The sequence below is a fragment of the Peromyscus eremicus genome, chromosome 23 (genome assembly GCF_949786415.1).
Source record: "Peromyscus eremicus chromosome 23, PerEre_H2_v1, whole genome shotgun sequence".
NCBI lineage: Eukaryota > Metazoa > Chordata > Mammalia > Rodentia > Cricetidae > Peromyscus > Peromyscus eremicus.
Genome location: NC_081438.1, coordinates 26,274,266 through 26,296,522, shown reverse-complemented (window position 1 = coordinate 26,296,522; position 22,257 = coordinate 26,274,266). Strand labels below are relative to the sequence as shown.

At 50.0% G+C, this 22,257-nt stretch overlaps 1 protein-coding gene across 1 annotated transcript in view; it reads left to right on the top strand.

Moving 5' to 3' along the window:
• The first annotated feature begins 2,185 nt into the window (after window positions 1-2,185).
• Col26a1 (collagen type XXVI alpha 1 chain) overlaps window positions 2,186-22,257 on the top strand; it is a 103,825-nt gene continuing 83,753 nt past the window's right edge. The window contains exon 1 of the mRNA XM_059249788.1: window positions 2,186-2,232. Coding sequence (XP_059105771.1) covers window positions 2,186-2,232 — 47 coding nt within the window. The remainder of the gene's footprint in view (window positions 2,233-22,257) is intronic.

Below are 22,257 nucleotides of genomic sequence, written 5' to 3'. Positions count from 1 at the left end.
TGGGAATTGAACTAAGGACCTCTGGAGGAGCAGCCAGTGCTCTTAACCTCTGGGCCACCTCTCCAGCCCCTGGGTCGGTTGTCCTTGAACTTGAGCTGCGGTCTGTTCAGGGACTGACGTCAGATGGACGGTTTTGGAATCGGCCTTCACCATTATCCCAGGGCTATCTGCACGGAGTCTCACCCTATGCTTCTCTCCAGCGTTTCAGGGCTGCTGGTCATAGCGGCTGACTTTTCTGTTTACTCCCTCACGGAGGTGGACACATCCTTCAGTAGCTTTCTGAGGAAGTCATTCTGCCTGAGCCGTGGCTGAGATAAGCACGTTCCCATGAGTCTGCATCTCTTGATTTTTTTTTTCTTTGTAGGAATTTATTTCTTTTGTGTTTAAATACATATATTTACTTGTTTGTTTTTATGTGTGTATGTGTGTGTGCACTTGCACGCGCGTGTGCACCCAGGCCATGGCATGTGTGTGGTGGTCAGCGGACAACTTGCAAGAGTAGGATTTTCCCTTATGTGGTTTTAGGGACTTGAATGCAGGTTGCCAGGATTGGTGGCCAGCACCTTTACCCACTGAACCACCTCCCAGGCCTTACCTCCTTTCTTGCCAACTTAGCCATACAGTAAGTAATTTGCATATTGTAGTGTGTGTATGTGTGTGTGTTTTGAAATAGGGTCTTACTATGCAGCCATGCCTAGTCTGAAGCTTGCTAACGTAGACCAGGCGGGCCTTGAACTCACAGCAATCGCCTGTCTCCGCCTCCCCAATGCTGGGATTAAAGGTATGTATGTGTGTTTGCACATCCACTAGAACCAGGCTGCTGTGAGCCATCTGATGTGGGTGGTGCCGGGAACTGAACCTGGGTCCTCTAGGAGAACATTCATTGCTCTAACCACTGTGCCATCTCTCCAGCTTGGCGCTTTTTAGTTGGCATCGTTCACTGTGTGGGATCAGGAAGGGCTTTGTCAGTAAATGGAAGAGAGGGAAAGCCGGAAGCCAACCTGGAGAAGATGCCAGTCTTTCTCCATTGATCCCAGGATGGGGAAGCTTGCCTCTGTGTGGATGGTATTTCGACTCAGATACTCTGTGCAGTGTGTGTGTGTGTGTGTGTGTGTGTGTGTGTGTGTGTGTGTTGGGGGGTTGTCTTCTGAGTGTTGGGGACTGTGGGGTGTCTGAGGCAGATGAGGCACCCACAAGATCAAAGAACCCAAATGTGCAGGAATGCCAACCTCAGCTTAAGGTTGGGATGCAGGTAGAGCATCTGTCTGACATGTGTGAAGCCCAGGGTTCCATCCCCAGCCCTGAGGAAAACTGGGTGTGGTGGCATGCACCTGGAATCCCTGCACTTGGGAAACAGAGTCAGGAGGATCAGGAGTTCAAGGCCATTCTTGGTAAACAACGTGTTCAAGGCCAGCCTGGGATAAGTGGGACCCGGAGTCAAAAACCACAAAATGAGACACCTCACCTGGTGACAAGTGGAGTCAAGAGGACCAGCGCCATAGATGGAGAACTCGAACACAATGGCAAGTCCCTGACACACACTCCACACACACCCTGCCTCCCAGACCCCTGCTCCTCATCATGGGCGGCTTTGTAATCTCAAGGGCTCCTGGCTGCACCTTCCAGAGGCATTATTATTATTATAAGTTTGTGCTTGTGTGTTGCACACGTGTGACTGTTCATGTGGAGGCTGGAAGTGGGCGTGGGGTGTCTTCCTCAGTCCCTCTCCACCTTACTTATTATCATTTTTCAGACAAGTCCTCTCACTGAATCACCAATTGGCTATGACCATTGAGCTCCAGGGATTTGTCCCGCTAGCCTGACCTGCTAACCAAAGCCTTTTTGTCCGGAGGTCAGTGCGCTGCCTGGCCGTGGTAACAGGACCCTCCCAGGCTGGTGACAGAGCGGCAGGAAGGAAGGGGGATGGGCCAGGGCCTCAGGCCTCTGAGAGCCAGAGCAGATGCTGAAGAAAAACAAGGGTCTGTTTGCCTCTCTGGGGCATCCGGTTCCAGCACAGGGCTGGAGTGTTTCTGGCTGGAGCGTTTGCTCACATATGACGGTACATGGAGAGAGCTGGAGGTCACCTTCTCTTTGGCTGTGTCCTGGAGCCTGATGAGAGTCTCCTTGTTTATATTCTCCACGATCTGGTTTTGTCTGTGCTGTCAATTTTTCCAGGGCAGGGGCCATGACCCGCCCCGAGGCCCGGAGGATCCCGTACAGCATCAGCAAAAGGTCCTGTTGAGGGATGGCTGGGCCCAGAAAATTCCCAGGGCAAAGGCAAGCCGCATCTTCCCCCATCCAGTCCTTAGAGATCCTCTGAGACTTGAGAAGGGGACAGTTTTTACATTTGGACTCTATTGATATTTACACATTTTCAAGGCCTACAGAATTCGGCAGGCTTAAGTTTGGGAACAGAATCTCACTGCTATAGTTTTTAAGATTAAAAAAAAAAAAAAAGCCGGGCGGTGGTGGCGCACGCCTTTAATCCCAGCACTCGGGAGGCAGAGGCAGGCGGATCTCTGTGAGTTCAAGGCCAGCCTGGACTACCAAGTGAGTCCCAGGAAAGGCGCAAAGCTACACAGAGAAACCCTGTCTCAAAAAACCAAAAAAAAAAAAAAAAAAAAAAAAAGATTAAAAAAAAAATCCATTCATTTGTTCAGTGAGTGTATATGTGCGTGGGCATTTGTGCCAGGCCACGCCTGTGGAGGACAGAGAACCATTTTCAGGACTCTGTTCTCACCTTCCACCACGTGGGTTCCGGGGATTGAACTCAGGTAGTCAAGCTTGGCAGCAAGCACCTTTATCCAGTGAACCGTTTGCAGACTCCCAGCACTGTGGTTATTTTGTTTGTTTGTTTGCTGATATGTATCCCTTGCTGTGGGAGTAAGGGCTTTTTTTCTCAAGAAAGAAACAAAGAAGAACTTACCCAAAGTCTTAGAGCTAGAGAATGGCCGAGCCAGGCAGAGCTGGAACCTGGGTTTTGATGTGTGTGTGTGTGTGTGTGTGTAGGTTTCATGTCCCCCAGGCTGACTAGATAGTCAAGGATGGCCTTGAACCTCCGAACCTCCTGCCTCCACCTCTCAAGTGTGGGAACTCAGGCATTCATCACGTCTCCTGGTTTATGTGATGCTGGGGATTCGAACCCAGGGTGTCATGAGTGCTAAACAAGCCCTCTACCAATGGTGCTCCGAGCCTGGGTTTTCTAGCTTCCTGTACCACACTTCCTGCCTCTTTGCAACTTGGAGCCTGCATGTGGATGGATGGAGAGCTGCAGAGCATCCTCACACTGGGGAGTGGGTAGAGTGTTTGCTGAGCAAGCATTTGGACCTGAGTTTGCACCCTCGGCACCCATGTAGAAGCTGGGCATACGCTGTTTGTCTACAGCCTCAGTGCTTGTGGGGTGGGGTGTGGCTGAACTTCCTTTGGGACCACCAGTTCCCAAATAATGACATGGAGACTTCTTAGTAATTATGAAAGCTTGGCCTTAGCTTAGGCTTGCTCCCAACTAGCTCTTATAACTTGAATTAACCCACTTACATTAATTTACATTCTGCAGTGTGGTTCATTACCTCTCCTCCATACTGTACGTCAGACTTCCCCATGTCCCCCTGGCAAATTCCTGAGTGCCTCAGATTCCTCCCGAGTTCCTCTCTCTCCCTGGAAGTCCCACTTATTCTCTTCTGCCTAGCTATTGGCCATTAAGCTCTTTTTTAAACCAATCAGAAAGCACCTTAGACAGAGACACATCTTCACAGTGTACAAAAAGATTATCCCACAACAGTGGGGTGCAGAGACAGGCACGTTCCTGAAGGCAATTGGCTTGTCAGTCTAGCCAAACTGATGAACTTCAGGTTTGGTGAGAGACTATTTTAAAAAGGTGGAGAGCTGGGCGGTGGTGGCGCTCACCTTTAATCCCAGCACTCAGGAGGCAGAAGCAGGTAGATCTCTGTGAGTTCAAGGCCAGCCTGGTCTACAGAGTGAGTTCCAGGACAGCCAGGGCTACACAGAGAAACCCTGTCTCGAAATAAACAAACAAACAAACAAAAAAGATGGAGAGAAATTGAGGAAGATACCCTACATTGACCTCTGGATAGCATGTGCATGTGTGCTCAAGTGCTTGTACACATACACACACACACACACACACACACACACACACACACACACACACACCAGTGTATGAATAGAAAAGTGAGGTATAGTAACATTTACATTTGCAGAGACCATGTCATTGTAAAGGAATTTATTACAGCTCTCAAGAGGAAGGGGTGTGACACAGGGGACACAAAGATAAGGTCTAGGGTCAGGTAGGAAGCAAGGGATATGAGCACCATGTGGGTAAGGGTGTTTATTGTAGTTTCTCAAAAAAATATTTATTTTTAATTGTGTGTGTTTGTGTGCGTACGTGTGTGCATGTGTGTGCACACAGGTGCCCCCCCCAAAAAAACCTAGTAGAGCATTAGATCCCTCGGAGCTGGAGTTATAGGCTGTTGTGAGCCCTCTGAAAGGGTGCTGGGACTTGAACCTGGGTGGGATAGTCCAGATTCAGACCATAACTGTGCATTACCGGATTGTCTAGAACCAAGCATGTCCTTATAGATGTGTGCAGGACATATGTTAATGCATTAAGGCTGCAGAAGCTGGAAACCTAGTTAACATTTAGGACTCCATGAGAGCCCGTGTTGAGTGTCATCGTGCAGAAGTAAGCAGGGGCTGACGGAGAGATGGCTCAGAGGGTGGAGGTCTGAGGACCCGAGTTCAATTCCCGGGACCCACATGGTGGAAGGACAGAAGAGACTCCTGCGGACTGTCCTCTGACCTGCACATGCTCACCCGCACACACAGAAGTAAAATTATAATGAAAGACAAGTAATCATGAGTGTAGTTATGGGGGGATAGCAGTGACCCTACTTGACTGGTGTGAACCTCAGATGTTGTGTTCCTGGGGAGACTGGACACAAATCCCCGTTTACGAAAGATAGGAAATTGTTGATAGACCACAGAGTAAGGATGCCACCACAGTCCAAACTGCTGAACTAGTGAGTTTTTTGGGATTTCTTACAGGAGTATGGGATAACTCAAGGCTCTCCCCATCAGCTGAAGCTCAGCCCAGCACTGGTCACTACTCATGGGAGCTGGAGCCCTGGAGGGGGAGAGGGAGGAGGAGGGGGTGGAGAGGGGAGAGGAGGAGGAGGAGGAGGGGGTGGAGAGGGGAGAGGAGGAGGAGGAAGAGGAGGGAGAGAAAGGAAGAGGAGGGGAGGGGATGATGAAGAAGAGGAGGAGGGGGAAGAGGAGGAGGAGGGGGAGGATGGTGAGGAAGAGGAGGAGGGGGAGAAAGAAGAGGGGGGAGGAGGAGGAGGGGGGAAGGGAGGGGAACAAAAGCACTTTTTAGCCTTCACTGTTTCAAATGTCCCATTGTGAGGCTCCCCTCTACAGGGAGAGAAACTTATCCCAAGGAATTCTAGCCCAAAGCCTGGCAAACCCACCCCAGGGTTGATTAAAGGAAACCTTTCTGGTAAGGCAACTGCAAGTCATTAGCGTTCAGATTTTTCACGGATGAGCCTAATTCGGCGCATTCTGCAGCCGGCGATGGATTTAATTTTCTGTTTGATCCCACAGAGAAAGCCACAAGCAAGCGAGGCGGTGGCTCCCGGGTCTAGGTGCGGAAGCCAGCCGGGGCTCCTCTGGCGCTCTGTGGGAATCTCCCTCGCTGGGTCTGCAGGGGTTCCTGGAAGGGAAACCCTTTAATCAGGGAGACTGCCGGGTGTGTGGCATGGGAGGGAGGGCGGATGGGTCTGCAGGGACAAATCAAGAACTTAAAACAGCTGCAGATCCTCTGGGTGATTCTGGGTCTTTCTTGTGGTATAGCGGTGGTGGGGCCCCCACGGTGCCTGCAGGACTTGGGCGAGGCAGTCTGGGGAGGGGGAAAGAGAGCAGAGGTGGGCCCCTAGCACCTTCCACCAGAGGGACATCTGCCTTTGATCAATGCGGAGAACAAAGCCGGGCAATTAATTGCCTGTAACAGACTGAGGGCAGCTCAGATTTCTCCGCAGTCTGCTTCAGTGGGGGCGGGGGTCTCACTCAGCTGCCGGGGCCACTGTGTCTCTGGAGGGGGCTGGAGAACACGTTCTGATGCCTGCCTCAGTTGAGATCCAGTCCTTACCTAAATGCCTTTACATGGCTTCCTACAGCCTCAGGCCAGGGTTCCAATCCCAGGCCCAGTGGCCTTCTCTGATTGGCTTTTTTGCTGATCCAGTCCCAGCCTCACTTCTCACCCCCTGAACCAGTTACTCCCGGCCCACAGAGCTGCTCAATATTCTTCTGGGCTTTTGGTTTTTTCCAAATTCTTATCTTTGGAAGGTAGAATAGAGAGGCTCTCAAAAAATGTGGCATGCATCCATGCACATGCATCTATCTGTCTACCTTGCAGCACTAAGGATGGAACTCAGGGTTATTCTAAGTGCTCTGCCTAGAATCCCCCAGTGAGGGGCTGGGGTGTGGCTCAGTGGTAGAGCATCTGCCTAGAATCCCCCAGTGAGGGGCTGGGGTGTGGCTCAGTGGTAGAGCACCTGCCTAGAATCCCCCAGTGAGGGGCTGGCAGTGTGTATCAACTATACAGTGTGTGTCAAGAAAATGCCAGTGAAGGGCTAAGGGCATGGCTCTCTGAATTCCAGTTTCAGCGAGAGACCTTGTCTTGAAAAATAATGTGGAGGGTGACAGAGGCAGACATTTTGACATCCGTCATTGGTCTCCAACATACTCACACAGGCGAATGCACACACATTACTGCCCCTCCAATTTTTAAAAATGCATGAGTTATTCATCCTCTCTGTGTCCTGAAAAGCAACTCAGTTTACCTCCATCGTGGTTATCACTCTCCAAGGTGGCGCTTAGCATGCTCAGAGGGATTCCATAAGGAGGAGGCTAGACTCCGTTGATCTAGGAACCCTTGTTAGCTGGGTCTTTGTTGACAAACCATGGAGGAGAGGGAGGAGGTGTCCCCCACTGAGGCAGAGTGATAAGAGAAATGGGGGCATTTCTGGAAGCATCTGTGTGGTTGAAAGTCTGAATGTGAGTCCAGCTCCGCCTGAGCGGGGGTGAGGGGTGGGGGTGGGGTATAGGAGGTAGGAGGGAGTCGGGGGGGGGGGGGGGTTGGAGCCCTGTATTTCAGGACCGGGGCTGCCAGAGGACCAGGCAGGGTTCAGTCATGGTGACTTGAGGACAGGTATTGTTCCTTGCAGACCTCAGTCTACGGTTGCACACATTTCTAAAGGTCTTGTAATAAAAAACCCGGTGCCAATATTGGGGTAAATGCTGAAAGAGCAGAGGAAACAAAGGAGCAGCCACTGCCACGTCTCACCTCTAAACGACTTCTCAGCCTGAAAAAGCTTCAGCCGGAAAAAGGGCGTTCGTTCCTCTTTCCTCACGCCTTACATACCTTTCTCCGCCATATCAGTTCCTTCTTAGTACTGGGATTAAAGGCGTGTGCCACCACGGCCTGACTCTGTTTCTCTCCTAGACTGAGTCAGTCTCATGTAGTCCAGGGTGGCTTTGAACTCAGAGATCCAGACAGATCTCTCTGCCTCCCGAGTGTTAGGATTAAAGGTGTGTGCCACCACTGCCTGGCCTCTGTGTTTAATCTAGTGGCTTGTTCGGTTCTCTGATCTTCAGACAAATTTTATTAGGGTACACAATACATCACCACAGTCTACCTCATCTTTTCACATGCGCCCTTATCAATATGTATCCTAAGCTGACCCTTGGGTTGGGGAGCTAGGGACCAGAACTCTGGGATCGACCCACCAGAAGGGACGGTTGGAAGGAAGGGACACAGGAACACACATCAGCACGTGGGCCTTTCTAGTTGACACCACTTGGCTGGAAGTCATCATAAAGTCCCTGTGAACCTAAAGATGACCCCATCATGCCAGATGTTTGCAGGGTAAGCCCGAGGCTATCCCTGGAAGATGAACCTAGGGGGGCAGTGGAAACCTGTCCCCAGAAAAATAATGCACTTGGGGACTTTGATTTTTACCTGCACAGCCTCTGGGAGACAGGCCACAGTGCTCCACCCTTTTATCCACACATCAGTGTGGTGGGCTCTGAAGCTCCTCCCAGCTTCAAGGCTGTTCCTCCTGTCCTGTGGGAAGATGAGGAGAAGGAGCTGGGAGAGGGATAGTCCCTGTAAGGTCACACTGTGATTCCACAGCATGATCCTAACACAAGGCTTTGGAATCAGCTCCCTTGTCTACAGCTGTAGGGTCTTAAGGTCTTCAGCCACACGTCTGAACTCACAAGTTGGGAACTTGAGGAACCACCAGCCATAACCACCTCAAAGAGGCGGGGAGAAGCCAGGCTTGGAGAGACCCCAAAGGCTAGCCTCAGAAACAGCAGGATTGATTCTGGAATTTGCATTCATCCTTTCGTTTTCATGAGTCCCCACACTTGGTGGCAGGTGCTTTAACCAGTGAGCCATTTCCCCAGCCCCATCATTTTTTTTTTTCCAGACAGTATTTCTCCTTGAACCTGGAGATGATGGTTTGTTTGGACTGGATAACTAGCTCCAGGGATGCTCTTGTCTCGCCTCCCCAGTGCTGGGATCATCGCAGGCATGCACCGCCATGTCTGATTTTGTACACGTGTTCTGGTGATCGAACTCAGGTCCTCAGGGCTCTTTACCAACTGAACCATCTCCCCAGCCCCCGGAGCAGTTCCTTTGGGTTCAAGACCAGAAGGTGCACTGCTCATGGTGAGATATACTGGTTGCATTCCCTGCAACCTTCCCAGCAGCCTCAGCGTGCCCCCTGGGGTATCAGATGCCAAATTCTGTGGTCATTCCCTTTCAGTACTCACTTGCATTCCACAGATTCTTATCAATTTTGTTTTTTCCTCTAGTGAACACAAGAACCAGTCTCCCTGCTGATCGCAAGGAGATGGATCACCGAGAAAATGAAACACAGCAGTCTTGGCTTTTGCTGACTCTGCCTGTAGCTTGCTGGGCCACTATGGGAAGCCATTTCCTTCTCAGGGTCTTAATTTTCTCACCTGTTAGAGGCTGGGGCCAGGCCTGGTAGTGCACACCTGTAATTTCAGCATTTAGGGGGTGGGAAAAGAGAATCGTGAGTTTAAGACTAGCCAAGGGCTACGTAGTGAGACTTTGTCCCAAAACAAGAAAAAGGAAGGAAGGACAGAGGGAGGGAGAAGGAGTGGGGGGTGAGGCAAGAGAACCTTTTTCTTTTTCTTTTTTTTATGTGTTAGTGTGTGTATGTGCGTGCATGTGTGCATGTGTGTGTGTGCGTGTGTGTGTGTGTGTGTGGTGCCCTGCTATATTCACTTTCCACCTTACTCCCTTGAGACAGGCTCTTGGCCAGGGAGTCCCAATGGTCCTCCTGTGTCTGCTTCTTTCAGTCCTGGGGACTGCAGAGTGTCTTAGTCAGGCTTTCAATTGTTGTGACAAAACACCATGACCAAAAAGCAAGTTGGGGAGGAAAGGGTTTATTTGGCTGACACTTCCATATTGCTGTTCATCACTGAAGGAAGTCAGGACAGGAGCTCCAGCAGGGCAGGCACCTGGAGGCAGGGGCTGATGCAGAGGCCATGGAGGGGTGCTGCTTACTGGCTTCCCCACGGCTTGCTCAGCCTGCTTTCTTGTAGAACCCAGGACCACCAGCCCAGGGATGGCACCACCTACCATGGTGCTATCCACCCTCCCCACTGATCACTAATTGAGAAAACGTCTTACAGCTGGATCTCATGGAGGCATTTCCTCAACTGAGGCTCCTTCCTCTGATGACTCCAGCTTGTGTCAAGCTGACACAAAACCAGCCAGTATGCAGGTGGTCTCAGCCAGGCCCAGTTTTTTACATGGGTGCTGAGGATTTGAACTCAGGTCATCCCGCTTATGCAGGATGGGTTTTTACCCAGTGAGACAGTTCCACCCCCACGACCCCACCCCTACCAAGGATCTTTTTAAGACCTCTTACAGCACAAAGCCTTCACCTGTCTCCACCCAAGTCCACAACGCAAAGCTTCCAGAAAACAAAACACGATGGTTATCGTGTGTTCGAGGAAAGGTCAGAGGCACAACAAAACCCAGTATCAGAGCTTTATTAGGAGGAGGTGGGGGCAACGGAAGAGAGCGTGGCCAGGCCTGGGGCAGAGACAGTGCAGGAAAGAGGGGGGGGGGGGGGGGAGTCTGTGACCGGCCTTTTGAGGATTCCCCTGCACATGTGCAGGTGGGCTGACAGAGCTCTGCCATGCATGCGCTGATTGTGTGACTCACTACGCTGCGCGCATTTGCGCAATCACGCAGCGCACTGATGACATAAGACTTAAGATCCCTCGCTTAGTTACTGAGCTGCGCATGTGCGGTCGTGTAGCTGGAGTGGCCGAATCCTAACGTGCTCTGCGCCGCCCCAGGTCTATGGACATCTAGTTCTTCGAACGATGGTGATGGCTGAGATTGGTGTACTTCGTTCTGTAGCACCAGGCGCTCAGAGAACATTCTAGAGTCCTGGAACCTCCCAGTTCAGCAGTTGGGCACCTGGCCGCTGACTCCGTAAATGTTCACTCACTGGTATGGCAGGGACTGCTAGGGATCCTTTATAATACGTGTGCACACTTGCTCATTCACGTTGATCCAGGGTACAAAAAAAATGCTTTGTGTGTGTGTGTGTGTAAGCACACCTGTGCCACAGTGCTCATGTGAAAGTCAGAGAACGAACTGCAGGAGACAATTCTCTCCTTCTACCAAGTATGTTCCTGGGATTGAACTCAAGCGGTCAGACTTGGCAGCTCCTTTACACACTGGTCCATCTTGCTGGATGTTTTTGTTTTGGGACAACAGTCTCACTGTGTAGTTCAGGCTGGTCTTGAACTCACGATCCTCTGTTAATCCCAAAGTAGTGAGAAAGACCACCAACCCAAATCATCATCATGGTCAAATTAATTAAAGCAAGCTTTTTGTTTGTGTACACGGGCCGCCTCCCCCTTAAGGCAGGGTTCAAAATGTCAGCATTGGACCCCACCCCCCCACCCCCTCCCACCCCCGGGGAAGATAAAGTTTTTATAGCTCAGGGGTGGGGGGTTTCCAAACGGGCAATTCGGCAGGCAAATAGGTGGGGTGACAGGAGCAGAACATAAGCATAACGAATCGGTCATAAAAATCTCCTAAAATAAAGGCCTGGTTACAAGGTGGTTAAACCAGGTAGTCATGACAACAGGTGGTCAAAACCACCTTTTGATACAGAGGCTCGGTTGCCATTTCCGGGATCAGGCAGTACAGAACCATTTGTGGGTACAGGTGGGGCCCAATCCTTGAGAAACAGGTTTAATCATAAACAGGACTGAACCGAGTTTGTCTTCACCGTAAGATGGCTTTCAAGCCCAAGATGGAGGTAGGCTGGTTCATCGCCTCTCCCCTTGTCCAGCCTCCCAAATGCTGGGATTATGTATGTCAATCACCATGCCCAGCTCTCAGGTTCCTTAACATGTTAACTACACGTGGTAAGAGGTATGTGTCTGCCATGTGGTGCATGTGTGGAGGTAAGAGGACCACCGTACCTGTCCGTCTTCCATCTTGTTTGAGACACGTCTCTTGTCTTTACACTGCATAGTCCAGGCTGGCCTGTGGCTTTGGGGGGGACTCTCCTGTTTCCACTTCCCATCTTCCTGTAGGAGATCCAGGATTACAGAGGCTCATACTGTGTGTCCAGGTTTTTATTACGTGTGTTCCGAGGGTTTGAACTCAGGTCCTCACATTTGCCTGGCTTTTGTGCATCGCCTCAACCCCATATAGTGCATTGAGATAACATTCATCTCTTGTTACCCCCTTCCTCTTCCCAAATAATCTCCCTCCTACTTTCTTGTGGGAAGAGGGTGTGACTAGGGGGTGGGTGGGTGTCTCAGCTGTAGAGCACAGCCTAGAATCCTCTAGTGAGAGGCTAGGGGCGTGGCCCAGTGGTAGAGCGCTGGGTTCTGGGTCCGGAACTTAAAAACAAGAAATAGCTACTCGGTTTTAGTTTTGTGGGCTCTGCCCAGGTCTGGCCAGGACCTGTTCCTCAGTGTCCTGAATGTGTCGTGGGGGTTGCTGATCTCATGGAGAGAGCACTTGGCACCCTCTTTTCTCAGTGCATCCTCTCTGACATGCCTGTGAATGAATTAGGTCTGTTGTCCTAATCATACACCCCTCTGATTCCTAAATGGTCCTAACTATCCTTCCGGTTCACCAGCATATTGGGAATGAGCTGATGGTCCTTGAAGGGTGCACTCATGGGGAGTAGGCTCTGGAATTCTCACCATGGAAGGTTCTGGTGAAGAATGCCTGGAATAATGAAAGGATATGAGGGAGGCACACAGCTTGCTCTCTCTGCAGGGTCACTACAAGGGAGTGGCCCCTCTGGGACACAATTCCACACATGTTCTTCATCCTTAAAACCTCAGTGGCGGATCCCAGAATCCAGAAGCCACGTCATTGCCTTCTTGTTTTGCCAGGAGATTTGGGCAGTGACCACGGAGGTCTCAGATCAGCACCCTTCAATCTGAAATCAGCAGTTTGGGCTGGGAAGAAGGATCAGTTGGTAAAGTATTTGCCTTACAATCATGTGACAACCTGAGTTTGATCCCTGGATCCTGTAAAGGTGGCAGGAAAGCCCCAATTCCATGTTGTCCCCTGAGCTCCATGACGCACATGCCCACACATACACATGTATGCATTCACTCCCTCCGTAATAATAATACATATTTTAAAAAAAACAACAGGCGTGGCAGCTCACACATGTAATCCTGGAGCTGGGGAGGTGGAGTCTGGAGGCCTTCCTACCCGACTTGGTGAGCCCCAGGCCAGTGAGAGTCCTGTCTTTAGACATCAAGGTGAGGGGGTGAATGCACAATGGATAATGTGTCTGACTGTACTGGAAGATTCTCTGTTCTCCTGCTGGTTGGCTCCGTCTGTCATTTGGCACACGACTTTGGTCCCAATACTTGGTGGGCAGAGGCAGGTAGATCTCTGTGAGTCTGAGGCCAGCCTGGTTCTGCCTAGTGAGACCTCGCCTCACACAACAACAACAAACTCAATATGGATGACACCGAGGAACGACAGCTGAGGTTGACCTCTGTCTTCTAACCACACTTGCACACTGGAGAGGTTGGACACCACCCCACGGGCTGGGGTCCTAGGTCGGATAAAAAGGAGAAAGTGAGCTGAGCACCAGCATCCATCTCTCTCTGCTTCCTGACTGAGGATGCGATGTGACATGACCAGCCACCTCACGCTTCTGCGCCATGACTCCCTCCTACAGTGGACTGTACCCTCAAGCTGTGAGCCACAATCAGCCCTTCCAGGTGGTCGGATGGATCAGTGGGTAGAGCACTTGCTGTGCAAGCCTGATGACCTGAGTTTGAGCCTCAGGACCCACACGGTGGAAGGAGAGAAGAAGCGTCTCCCAAACGTTATCCTCTGACCTCCACACGCACTCCACAGCATACACACCTTTCCTCCCCACCCCTCCCCCACACACTAAGTAAAATAAATCAATCCTTTCTTTGTTTTTGGTTTTTCGAGACAGGGTTTCTCTGTGTAGCTTTGGAGCCTGTCCTGGACCTCACTCTGTAGACCAGGCTGACCTCGAACTCACAGAGATCCGCCTGGCTCTGCCTCCCGAGTGCTGGGATTAAAAGCGTGCACCACTGCCCTGCTAATCCTTTCTTCCTGTAAGTTGTTTTTGTAGGGTGTTTTATGATATTAATGAGTAAAGTAACAGATGCACGGGGTACCTGAGTGGCATATCCCAGCATGCAGCACTCATGGGTGGAGTGTGTGAAGGGGAGCATGGTTTATCCTCCATATTGGCCTGAAATTTGTATTTATTTATGGGCTGTAGAGATGGCTCATCAGTTAAGAGCACTGGCTGCTCTCGCAGAGGCCCCGGCACCCACATATGGCTCACAACCATCTGTCTCTCCAGTTCCAGGGGGGTTCTGCACTCTTCTGGCTTCCTTGGGTACCAGGCACACGCATGTCACACTTACATGCATGCAGGCAAAACGCTTATACACATAAACAGTTTAAAACATCCAGTTCTTTGTTAACTTGTTTGTCTTGTGTGTTTGTGTGTATAAGTATGGGTGTCACTACCATGGGGAGCATGTGGAAGTCTGGACAGACTTACAGGGAGTCAGGTCTCCTTCTTCCTTGTGAATCCTGGGGTTCAATTTCAGGTCATCAGGATTGGCAGCAAGCCCCTTTGCCCACTGAGACATCTTTCCTTTTCATGATTCTGGATTCTGCCTTGGCCCCTCAGAGGCCACAACCCTATCGTCTCATAATGAAGACCATTGGGGTCCAACCCCCAGATAGCCTTCTCCCAGAGTTCCAGAAGAGACGCTACCAGTAGCGGATTAATTAATCTGAGGGATACTCGATTAAATCTGCGTCCATTCACTTTATTCTTCTGAGTCAATTCTCTCTACACAGCTTCTATTCTGCTCTCATGCCTAGCTCCTTTCTTGCCTGATTCTCTCTACATTAATCTACTGTCCCCTCTAGGTTCTATCTTAATTCTCTCATCTTAGTTCCGCCCCATCTAGGTTCTCATCCATCTAGTTCTTTCCCATCTCAGCTCCTCTCCCATCTCCTTCTCTCTCATCTCATTCTTCCTCATTTTATTCTTCCCCATCTGGCTCTTCCTCATCTTCCACCTCGTTCCTCCAGTATTCTCTTCTAGTTCTCTCTAAGTCTCTGAGGTTTACAGTTATACACCCATGCAATAGCAATGCTCTGGCTAAAGCAAGGTCACCAGGCTTGAATTCCCTCAGGGTCAAAAGGAGGGGCAATAAGATCCACACAAAAGAGCAGTAATTGCCAGCCATCCTCTGCATCCCAAAAGGAAGTGACTAATAGGGAACAGAATCAACTGAAGGTCAATTTTGGTTAATATCTGAGCAAGGGGGATTTTATGTGCTCAAACTCTATTCTTAGAAGTGGTGAGGTAAGGTGTTAGGAGTCTCTCAGTGATGAGTGGAACTAAAACTGCCTTATTTTCCTTTGGTCACTTATCTGTCCAAGGGTCCTGGCTGCAGCCGTTTTCGGGCAGGGTCGGGGAGTGCACTCGGTGGCTGGGTAAACTGAGTCACAGTTTGATGTACCTGGCAAGTAAAAACCCTTTAGTTCTGAGTTAATTGATCTAGAGCAGAGATAGCATTTGGAAGAAAAGTTAAGCTTAATTAGCACATCCGCCAGGCCTCCTCAAACAGATGGTCTGGATGCTTAAGTCTGTTCTTAGAAAGTCTGGGAAGAATCTCAGAGAAGATACTTTTGTCACCTGGGCGGTGGTGGCACACGCCTTTAATCCCAGCACTCGGGAGGCAGAGCCAGGCAGACCAGCCTGGTCTACAGAGCAAGATCCAGGACAGGCACCAAAACTACACAGAGAAACCCTGTCTCAGAAAAACCAATTAAAAACAGACAAACAAACAAACAAAAAAGATACTTTCGTCTGGAGAATGTCCTGGCCTGATTTTGCTAATGACCATAATTACAGAAAGGCCTGAAATTAGGGGTCTTGACTGTGTCTGCCACAGCACAGTTGGGAGAGGGTTGTCCAAATATTCCAATAGTAATGGGGAAATTGTCCCCAATGAGTGATCAAACACACTGTTCTAGAAATGGACGCTACGCTACAATAGCACGGAAGAACTTCATGGCAGGAAAATGGCTTACTATTCAAGAGTCAATATCACCAAGACTCCTTGAGCCTTGGTTTTATCCTCTGGAAATGCCCGTGGCTTCTTCTAGGTATTAGCTTTTGCCACAGCTGCTAGCTGAATTCCTACTTCATACTTCTGCGGCTCCCAGTGGTCTCACATGGAACTTTTTGTTGGCATGGACCCCTATGCCCTATGTGGGGTTCAGTCTCTGGGTTTGGGAGCTGTAGCCTGAGTATGTTCACTGCTCCCATTGTATCTTGTTAGATTTGGTTCTCTGCTCCGGCTGTGGCAGCTTGAATCTTTCTTCTTCTTTTGGTGTGTTTGTTTTGTGGTGTGTGTGTGTGTGTGTGTGTGTGTGTGTGTGTGTGTATGTGTGTGTGTGTTTTGTGGTGTGTGTGTATGTGTGTGTGTATTTTGTGGTGTGTGTGTGTGTGTTTTGTGGTGTGTGTGTGCGTGTTTTGTGGTATGTGTGTGTGTGTTTGTTTTGTGGTGTGTGTGTGTGTGTGTGTGTGTGCAGGAGCTCACGCATGCACACACATTTGGAGGCATATGTGTGCATGTGTGTGCATGTCAGTATGAAGGCCGAACAACAATCTCAGCTGTCATTCTTCAGTTGTGGTCCACCTTGGTTTCAGACACAGGGTCTCTCACTGGCCTAGCACAAAGCGGGTAAGCTAGGCTGGCTGGTCAGGGAGCCCAGGAGATCTATCTGTCTTCCCATCTCTAGGATTACAAGCTGGCACCACCATGCCCATATTTATTTGTTAAGATTTATTTAGTTAGCTCTCAGACAGGGACTGGTGTCTTTTCTCCCGGGGAAGGAGAGCAGGATGAAGTCAGATCCACTCCATTCCCTTTGCTGGGGGTGTGTTGACTATCTTAGGTCCTTCACGAAAACTCAGCGCAGGAGCACTGGGTACCTGGCTCAGTCCATAGAGTGCTCGCTGCGCAAGAGTAGGGGCCCAAGTTTGCATCCCCAGCACAAAAGTGGGATGTGATAGCACACATCTGTAACTCCAGGGCTGGGATCTACAGAGGGACGTCATAGCACACATCTGTAACTCCAGGGCTGGGATCTACAGAGGGACGTCATAGCACACATCTGTAACTCCAGGGCTGGGATCTACAGAGGGATGTCATAGCACACATCTGTAACTCCAGGGCAGGGATCTAACACGGGTGGGGTGTGTGTGTCATAGCACACATCTGTAACTCCAGGGCTGGGATCTACTGCAGGATGTCATAGCACACATCTGTAACTCCAGGGCTGGGATCTACTGCAGGATGTCATAGCACACATCTGTAACTCCAGGGCTGGGATCTATAGAGGGATGTCATAGCACACATCTGTAACTCCAGGGCAGGGATCTAATGCAGGATGTCATAGCACACATCTGTAACTCCAGGGCTGGGATCTAATGCAGGATGTCATAGCACACATCTGTAACTCCAGGGCTGGGATCTAATGCATGATGTCATAGCACACATCTGTAACTCCAGGGCTGGGAATCTACCATAGGATGTCATAGCACACATCTGTAGCTCCAGGGCTCGGATCTAATGCAAGATGTCATAGCACACATCTGTAACTCCAGGGCTGGGATCTGCAGCGGTGTATGGGTGCTGGGAACAGTAGTTGGATCCTCTGCAAGAGCAGCAAGTACTTTAAACCCCTGAGCCATTTCTCCAGTCCTATTTTGTTTTTAACTGTGTGTGTGTGTGTGTGTGTGTGTGTGTGTGTTGTGTGTTATGTGCACATGAGTGCAGACACCACCAAATTCTGTGTGTCTGAATCCATCCTCAAAGGAGTATCAGGAAGGAGACACACCTCTCTTGCTGGAATTGCTCTGCAGTACGGAAAGACTTGGGATGTGTGGGGAGGCAGTGGAACATGGCCCCAAGGAGTAGAAGACGTAGCTGATGACATGGGACACAGAGATTCTAGGAAGGTCACGAACCTAGGAGAGGCCTCAGAACCGCGAGATTCTGAGATGAAATGTCTTGTTGTTTCAGTTTAGTGTGTGTGTGTGTGTGTTGTGTGTGTTGTGTGGTGTGTGCACACACATGCGTGCATGTGAGTGTGGGGGTCAGAGGTCAATATCAAAGGCTTTTCTTAATTGCTCTCCACATTATTATTTTGATATAATATCTCTCACTGAACCTAGAGCTCTCTGATTCAGCTAGACCGACTGCAAGCCCTGGGGACCCTCTCGGCTCTGTTCCTTCAGTGCTGGGGTTCCAGGTGTGCCCCACTCTTGGCGGGTTTTCACAGGGGTGCTGTGGTTCCTGACTCAGGGTCTCATGCTTTTGCGACAATCACTTCACTGCCTGAGCCCTCTCCCCAGCACTGATGTACTGGGTTTCCCAGTCTGTCTGGACAGGCCCAGAGGCCCTGTTCTGTGTTTCTGTTCTGTTGTCTTCACTGTTTGGGGCCAGGTTTTGGTTGCTGGAAGCCATTGACAGCCCATGAAAATATCAGATGTCTGCAAAGGATGAGTCAAACCGTTGGAAAATGTTTTCCAATTTGCAGTTCATTTCCCTGTGGAAACAACCTGGTGTGATCCAGAGGTGGCTGGGCTCTTTGTCTGTTCTGGTCTCCACGGGATGCGTTTCAAGGTTGGGCATTGTCCTCAAGTTGGCAGTAGGTCATTTAGAAAAGAATCACAGCTCTATGCCCTTTTGGCACCACACGCAGAGTGGTGGTATAGAACCCTTGCTATTTTATCATGAAAGGAAAGGGGTTGACGAGATGGCTCAGCTGGTAAGGAGCTTGTCACGCAAGTCCAGAGACCTGAGTTCAATCCCCGGGACCCACATCAAGTTGCTGCCTGGCCTCTCCAGGTTTGCTGTAACGTTGGCCCACTCTGTGGAGGTCACACAATCTCAGGACACGCTTTCCCTTCTATGTTAAGTCACCTCTGCTTTACTGTGGCGTAACACCCGACGGGAACAGCTGAAGGAGAGAATGATTCATCTTGCCTGGTGGTTTCAGGGGATTCAATCTGTCACTGTGGGTCCACATGGCAGAGAAGTTCCTTTTACATCATGGCCGGCCAGGAAGGAGAGACTGACAGGAAGTGACCAGTGATAATAACGCCCACACCCCATCCTCCGTGACCTACTTCCTTTAACTAGGTCCTTCATCCTGAAGTTGCCACAAGCTTTCAAAATATCACTACTACCAAGATTTTAAAATTTTAGCATGTGAAAAGGATACCTTTTATTTGCTCATTTTTTAAATGTTTTTATTTATTTTAATTTAATTTTTGAATTGTGTGTCTTTGTGTGTGTATGTGCACATGAGTGATGGTACCCTTGGAGGCCAGAAGGGGGCGCCAGAGTCTCTGGAGTTGGAGTTTCAGCTCCCCCTTCCCCCCTCCTATAGCATTTAGTGTTTTTACCTGAATTCTTCTGAAATTTCACTATAGTATCACTTAGTAGAGCCTTTCAGATTAGGAAGCCATGTGTTTCTTCTGGTGAATTTTCTTTCTCTTTTTCTTTTCTTTTTTTTTTGAGTGGGGGTTCAAGACGGGCTTTCTTTGTGTAGCCTTGGCTGTCCTGGAACTACTCTGTAAACCAGGCTGGCCTTGAACTCAGAGATCCGCCTGCCTTTGCCTCCCAAGTGTTCAGATTAAATAGGCATGCACCACCACCACCCAGCTTCTGGTGAATTTTCTTTACTGTATTCTCTGTCTGTCTCTCACTCTTTCATTTTCTTCATCCCCTCTCTTTCCCTCTCCTCCCCGAATCTTTCTGTTGGGTCTTATGTAGCCCAGGCTGAACTCAAACTCAATAGGTAGCTCAGGATGACTTTGAACTCCTGATCCTCCTGCCTCTACTTCCCCAAGTGCTAAGATTACAGGTATGTGCCATCAAACCTGGTTTCTTTGTGATTTTTCTTTTTTCATGACAGGATTTCTTTGGATAGTCCTGGCTGTCCTGGAACTTGCTCTGTAGACCAGAGTGGACTCAAACTCAGGGATCAGCCTGCCTCTGTCTCCCATGTGCTGGAATTAAAGGCGTGCACCACCATACCTGGCATGATTTTTCAGTTGTATGCTTCTCTTTGTTCTCTCTGGTCTCCCCTTCTAGAATACTAATTGTAGATACTGGTAATTGCCTCCCTTCTGGCTCTGTTGCCTCTTTGCTTTGATGCTTTTGCAAGGCCTCATGGGAAAGTCCACAGTTGAGGCTCCCAGCTCACTGGAGTGTCCCCAGCTGCCTCTGTTCTGTTTGGAAGCTCATCCTGAAGTCTTACATGTCATTTCTTTTGTTTTCTGTTTTTGTTATTATTTTATTAAAGGATTTATTTTCACTTGTGTTGTATCTCCATGTGTGTGTGTGTCACATGTATGTGGTGGCCGCAGGAAGATGCCGTCAAGTTCCCCGGAGGTGGAGTTGCAGATAGTTGTGAGTTGCCTGATGTGGGTGCTGAGAACCCAGCTAGGACCCTCTGGGAAGGCAGCGAGTGCTCTCAGCCGCTGAACCATCTTTCCTGCCACCATTGCGTTTTTTAGAGAAAAGAGCACACTGAGAAGCAAGCCCTGGCTTTCCTGGAAGCTCCGTTCCTGCCTGTCTCCACAGTGCCTAGAATCCGGGTGTGTGCTGCCATGCCTGGCTCACTTCGTTTCTAAGAGACCAAAAGTTTTCATCCCATAATTTTCTTTCTTTCTTTTTGTTTTGTTTTGTTTTGTTTTGTTTTTCGAGACAGGGTTTCTCTGTGTAGTTTTGGTGCCTCTCCTGGATCTCACTCTGTAGACCAGGCTGGCCTCAAACTCACAGAGATTCACCTGGCTCTGCCTCCTGAGTGCTGGGATTAAAGGTGTGCACCACCATCACCTGAGGATACTGTGACTTTTGGTACACTGGTGGTGTGGGTGAAGAATGGGGAGTGTGCAAACGACTTCAGCTCTCTGACTTTGAGGGTGTACTGAAGGTCACCAGTTTATGAGTCCACGGTGCTTTACAGATAGTTCAAATGGCCTTGAACCCACTGTGTAGCCCAAGATAGCTTCAAACTTGCAATCCTCCTGCCTCAGCTTCCTGAAGACTATAGATGTGCACCACCCCTTGCAATGCCTGATTCTTGATACTAGCAGGGATAGAGACAGGGTTCTTACCTCTGCCCTCTACCACTTCTACTGAGGTCCCTGCCTCACCCTCCGATGCTGTGGTCCCTGCCTCATCCTCCGATGCTGTGGTCCCTGCCTCACCCTCCGATGCTGTGGTCCCTGCCTTACCCTCTGATGCTGTGGTCCCTTCCTCACCCTCTGATGCTGTGGTCCCTGCCTCACCCTCTGATGCTGTGGTCCCTTCCTCACCCTCTGATGCTGTGGTCCCTGCCTCACCCTCCGATGCTGTGGTCCCTGCCTCACCCTCCGATGCTGTGGTCCCTGCCTCACCCTCTGATGCTGTGGTCCCTGCCTTACCCTCTGACAGTCACCTGGGGTGGTTCCCTTCCATATTGGCCACATGTGTTGCTCCTAAACTGCCCCCATCATTAGCGCTGGTCCTGCTGGCTGCATATTTCCGGCTGTGCTCTCCTCCTCCAAATTGCTCCCATCTGCTTTCTGTCTCTCCTGGAAGCCTCAAAATGTCTAGCCCACTGCTTCTCATCTTCTAATGTGGCTTGGGATGTATTTTTAGCTTTAAAATTTCTAGGATATGGTGGTAGGTGGTGGGGGTGGGAGCTCATTCCTGCTGGACATCTTAGCCCAATCTTCACATTATTAGTTCTGTCCTCCTTCCTCACCTCTGCCATCCCTGCTCAGGTCTCCTTTTCTCTTATCTTGGAGCCAGTCAGTGTCCTGGTGAGTCACACTCTTGTCCCCTCACCAGGGGATTCTAGGCAGATGCTCTACCACTGAGTCACACTCTTGTCCCCTCACCGGGGGATTCTAGGCAGGTGATCTACTACTGAGCCACACCCCAGCCCCTCACTGGGGGATTCTAGGCAGGGGCTCCACCACTGAGCCACACCCCAGTCCCTCACTGGGGGATTCTAGGCAGGTGTTCTACCACTGAGTCACACCCCAGCCCCTTACTGGGGATTCTAACAGGAACCTAACAGCAGTAGACTGCTGAACCATACCCCAGTCCCTCAGTGGGGATTCTAGCCAGGTGCCCTGCTACTGAGCGGCCCCAGCCTCCAGAGGAGCTGATATGGCAGGCCTGTGCCCTCTTGGACACTTCTAACTGTACAGAGATTTCTGACATGCTTGTATGTCTTTCACCCCTACTGGCCCACATTTATCCTGCTGCACTAATGCTGTCCCTTGATGGCAGACATAACTGCAGTTAATGGATTGATCTTTCAACCCTTTGCTGGTAGCCTTTCCTAGAATTGACCCTGCTCTGTTCCTGTAGCTCCTTGGGCTCATTAGGTGTTTGGATCTCTTCTCCTGTGTTCTGGTGCTGTAACCATGTGTTTCTCCACCATCCCCAACTAGAGTAGCTTTTTGCTGCACGGTGGGGTTGAGTCTCCTGCATGATCTCCCTTCCCCTTAGTCCCTGACACAGGGGCTCTGATAGTTTATATTGTCAGCTCAACAG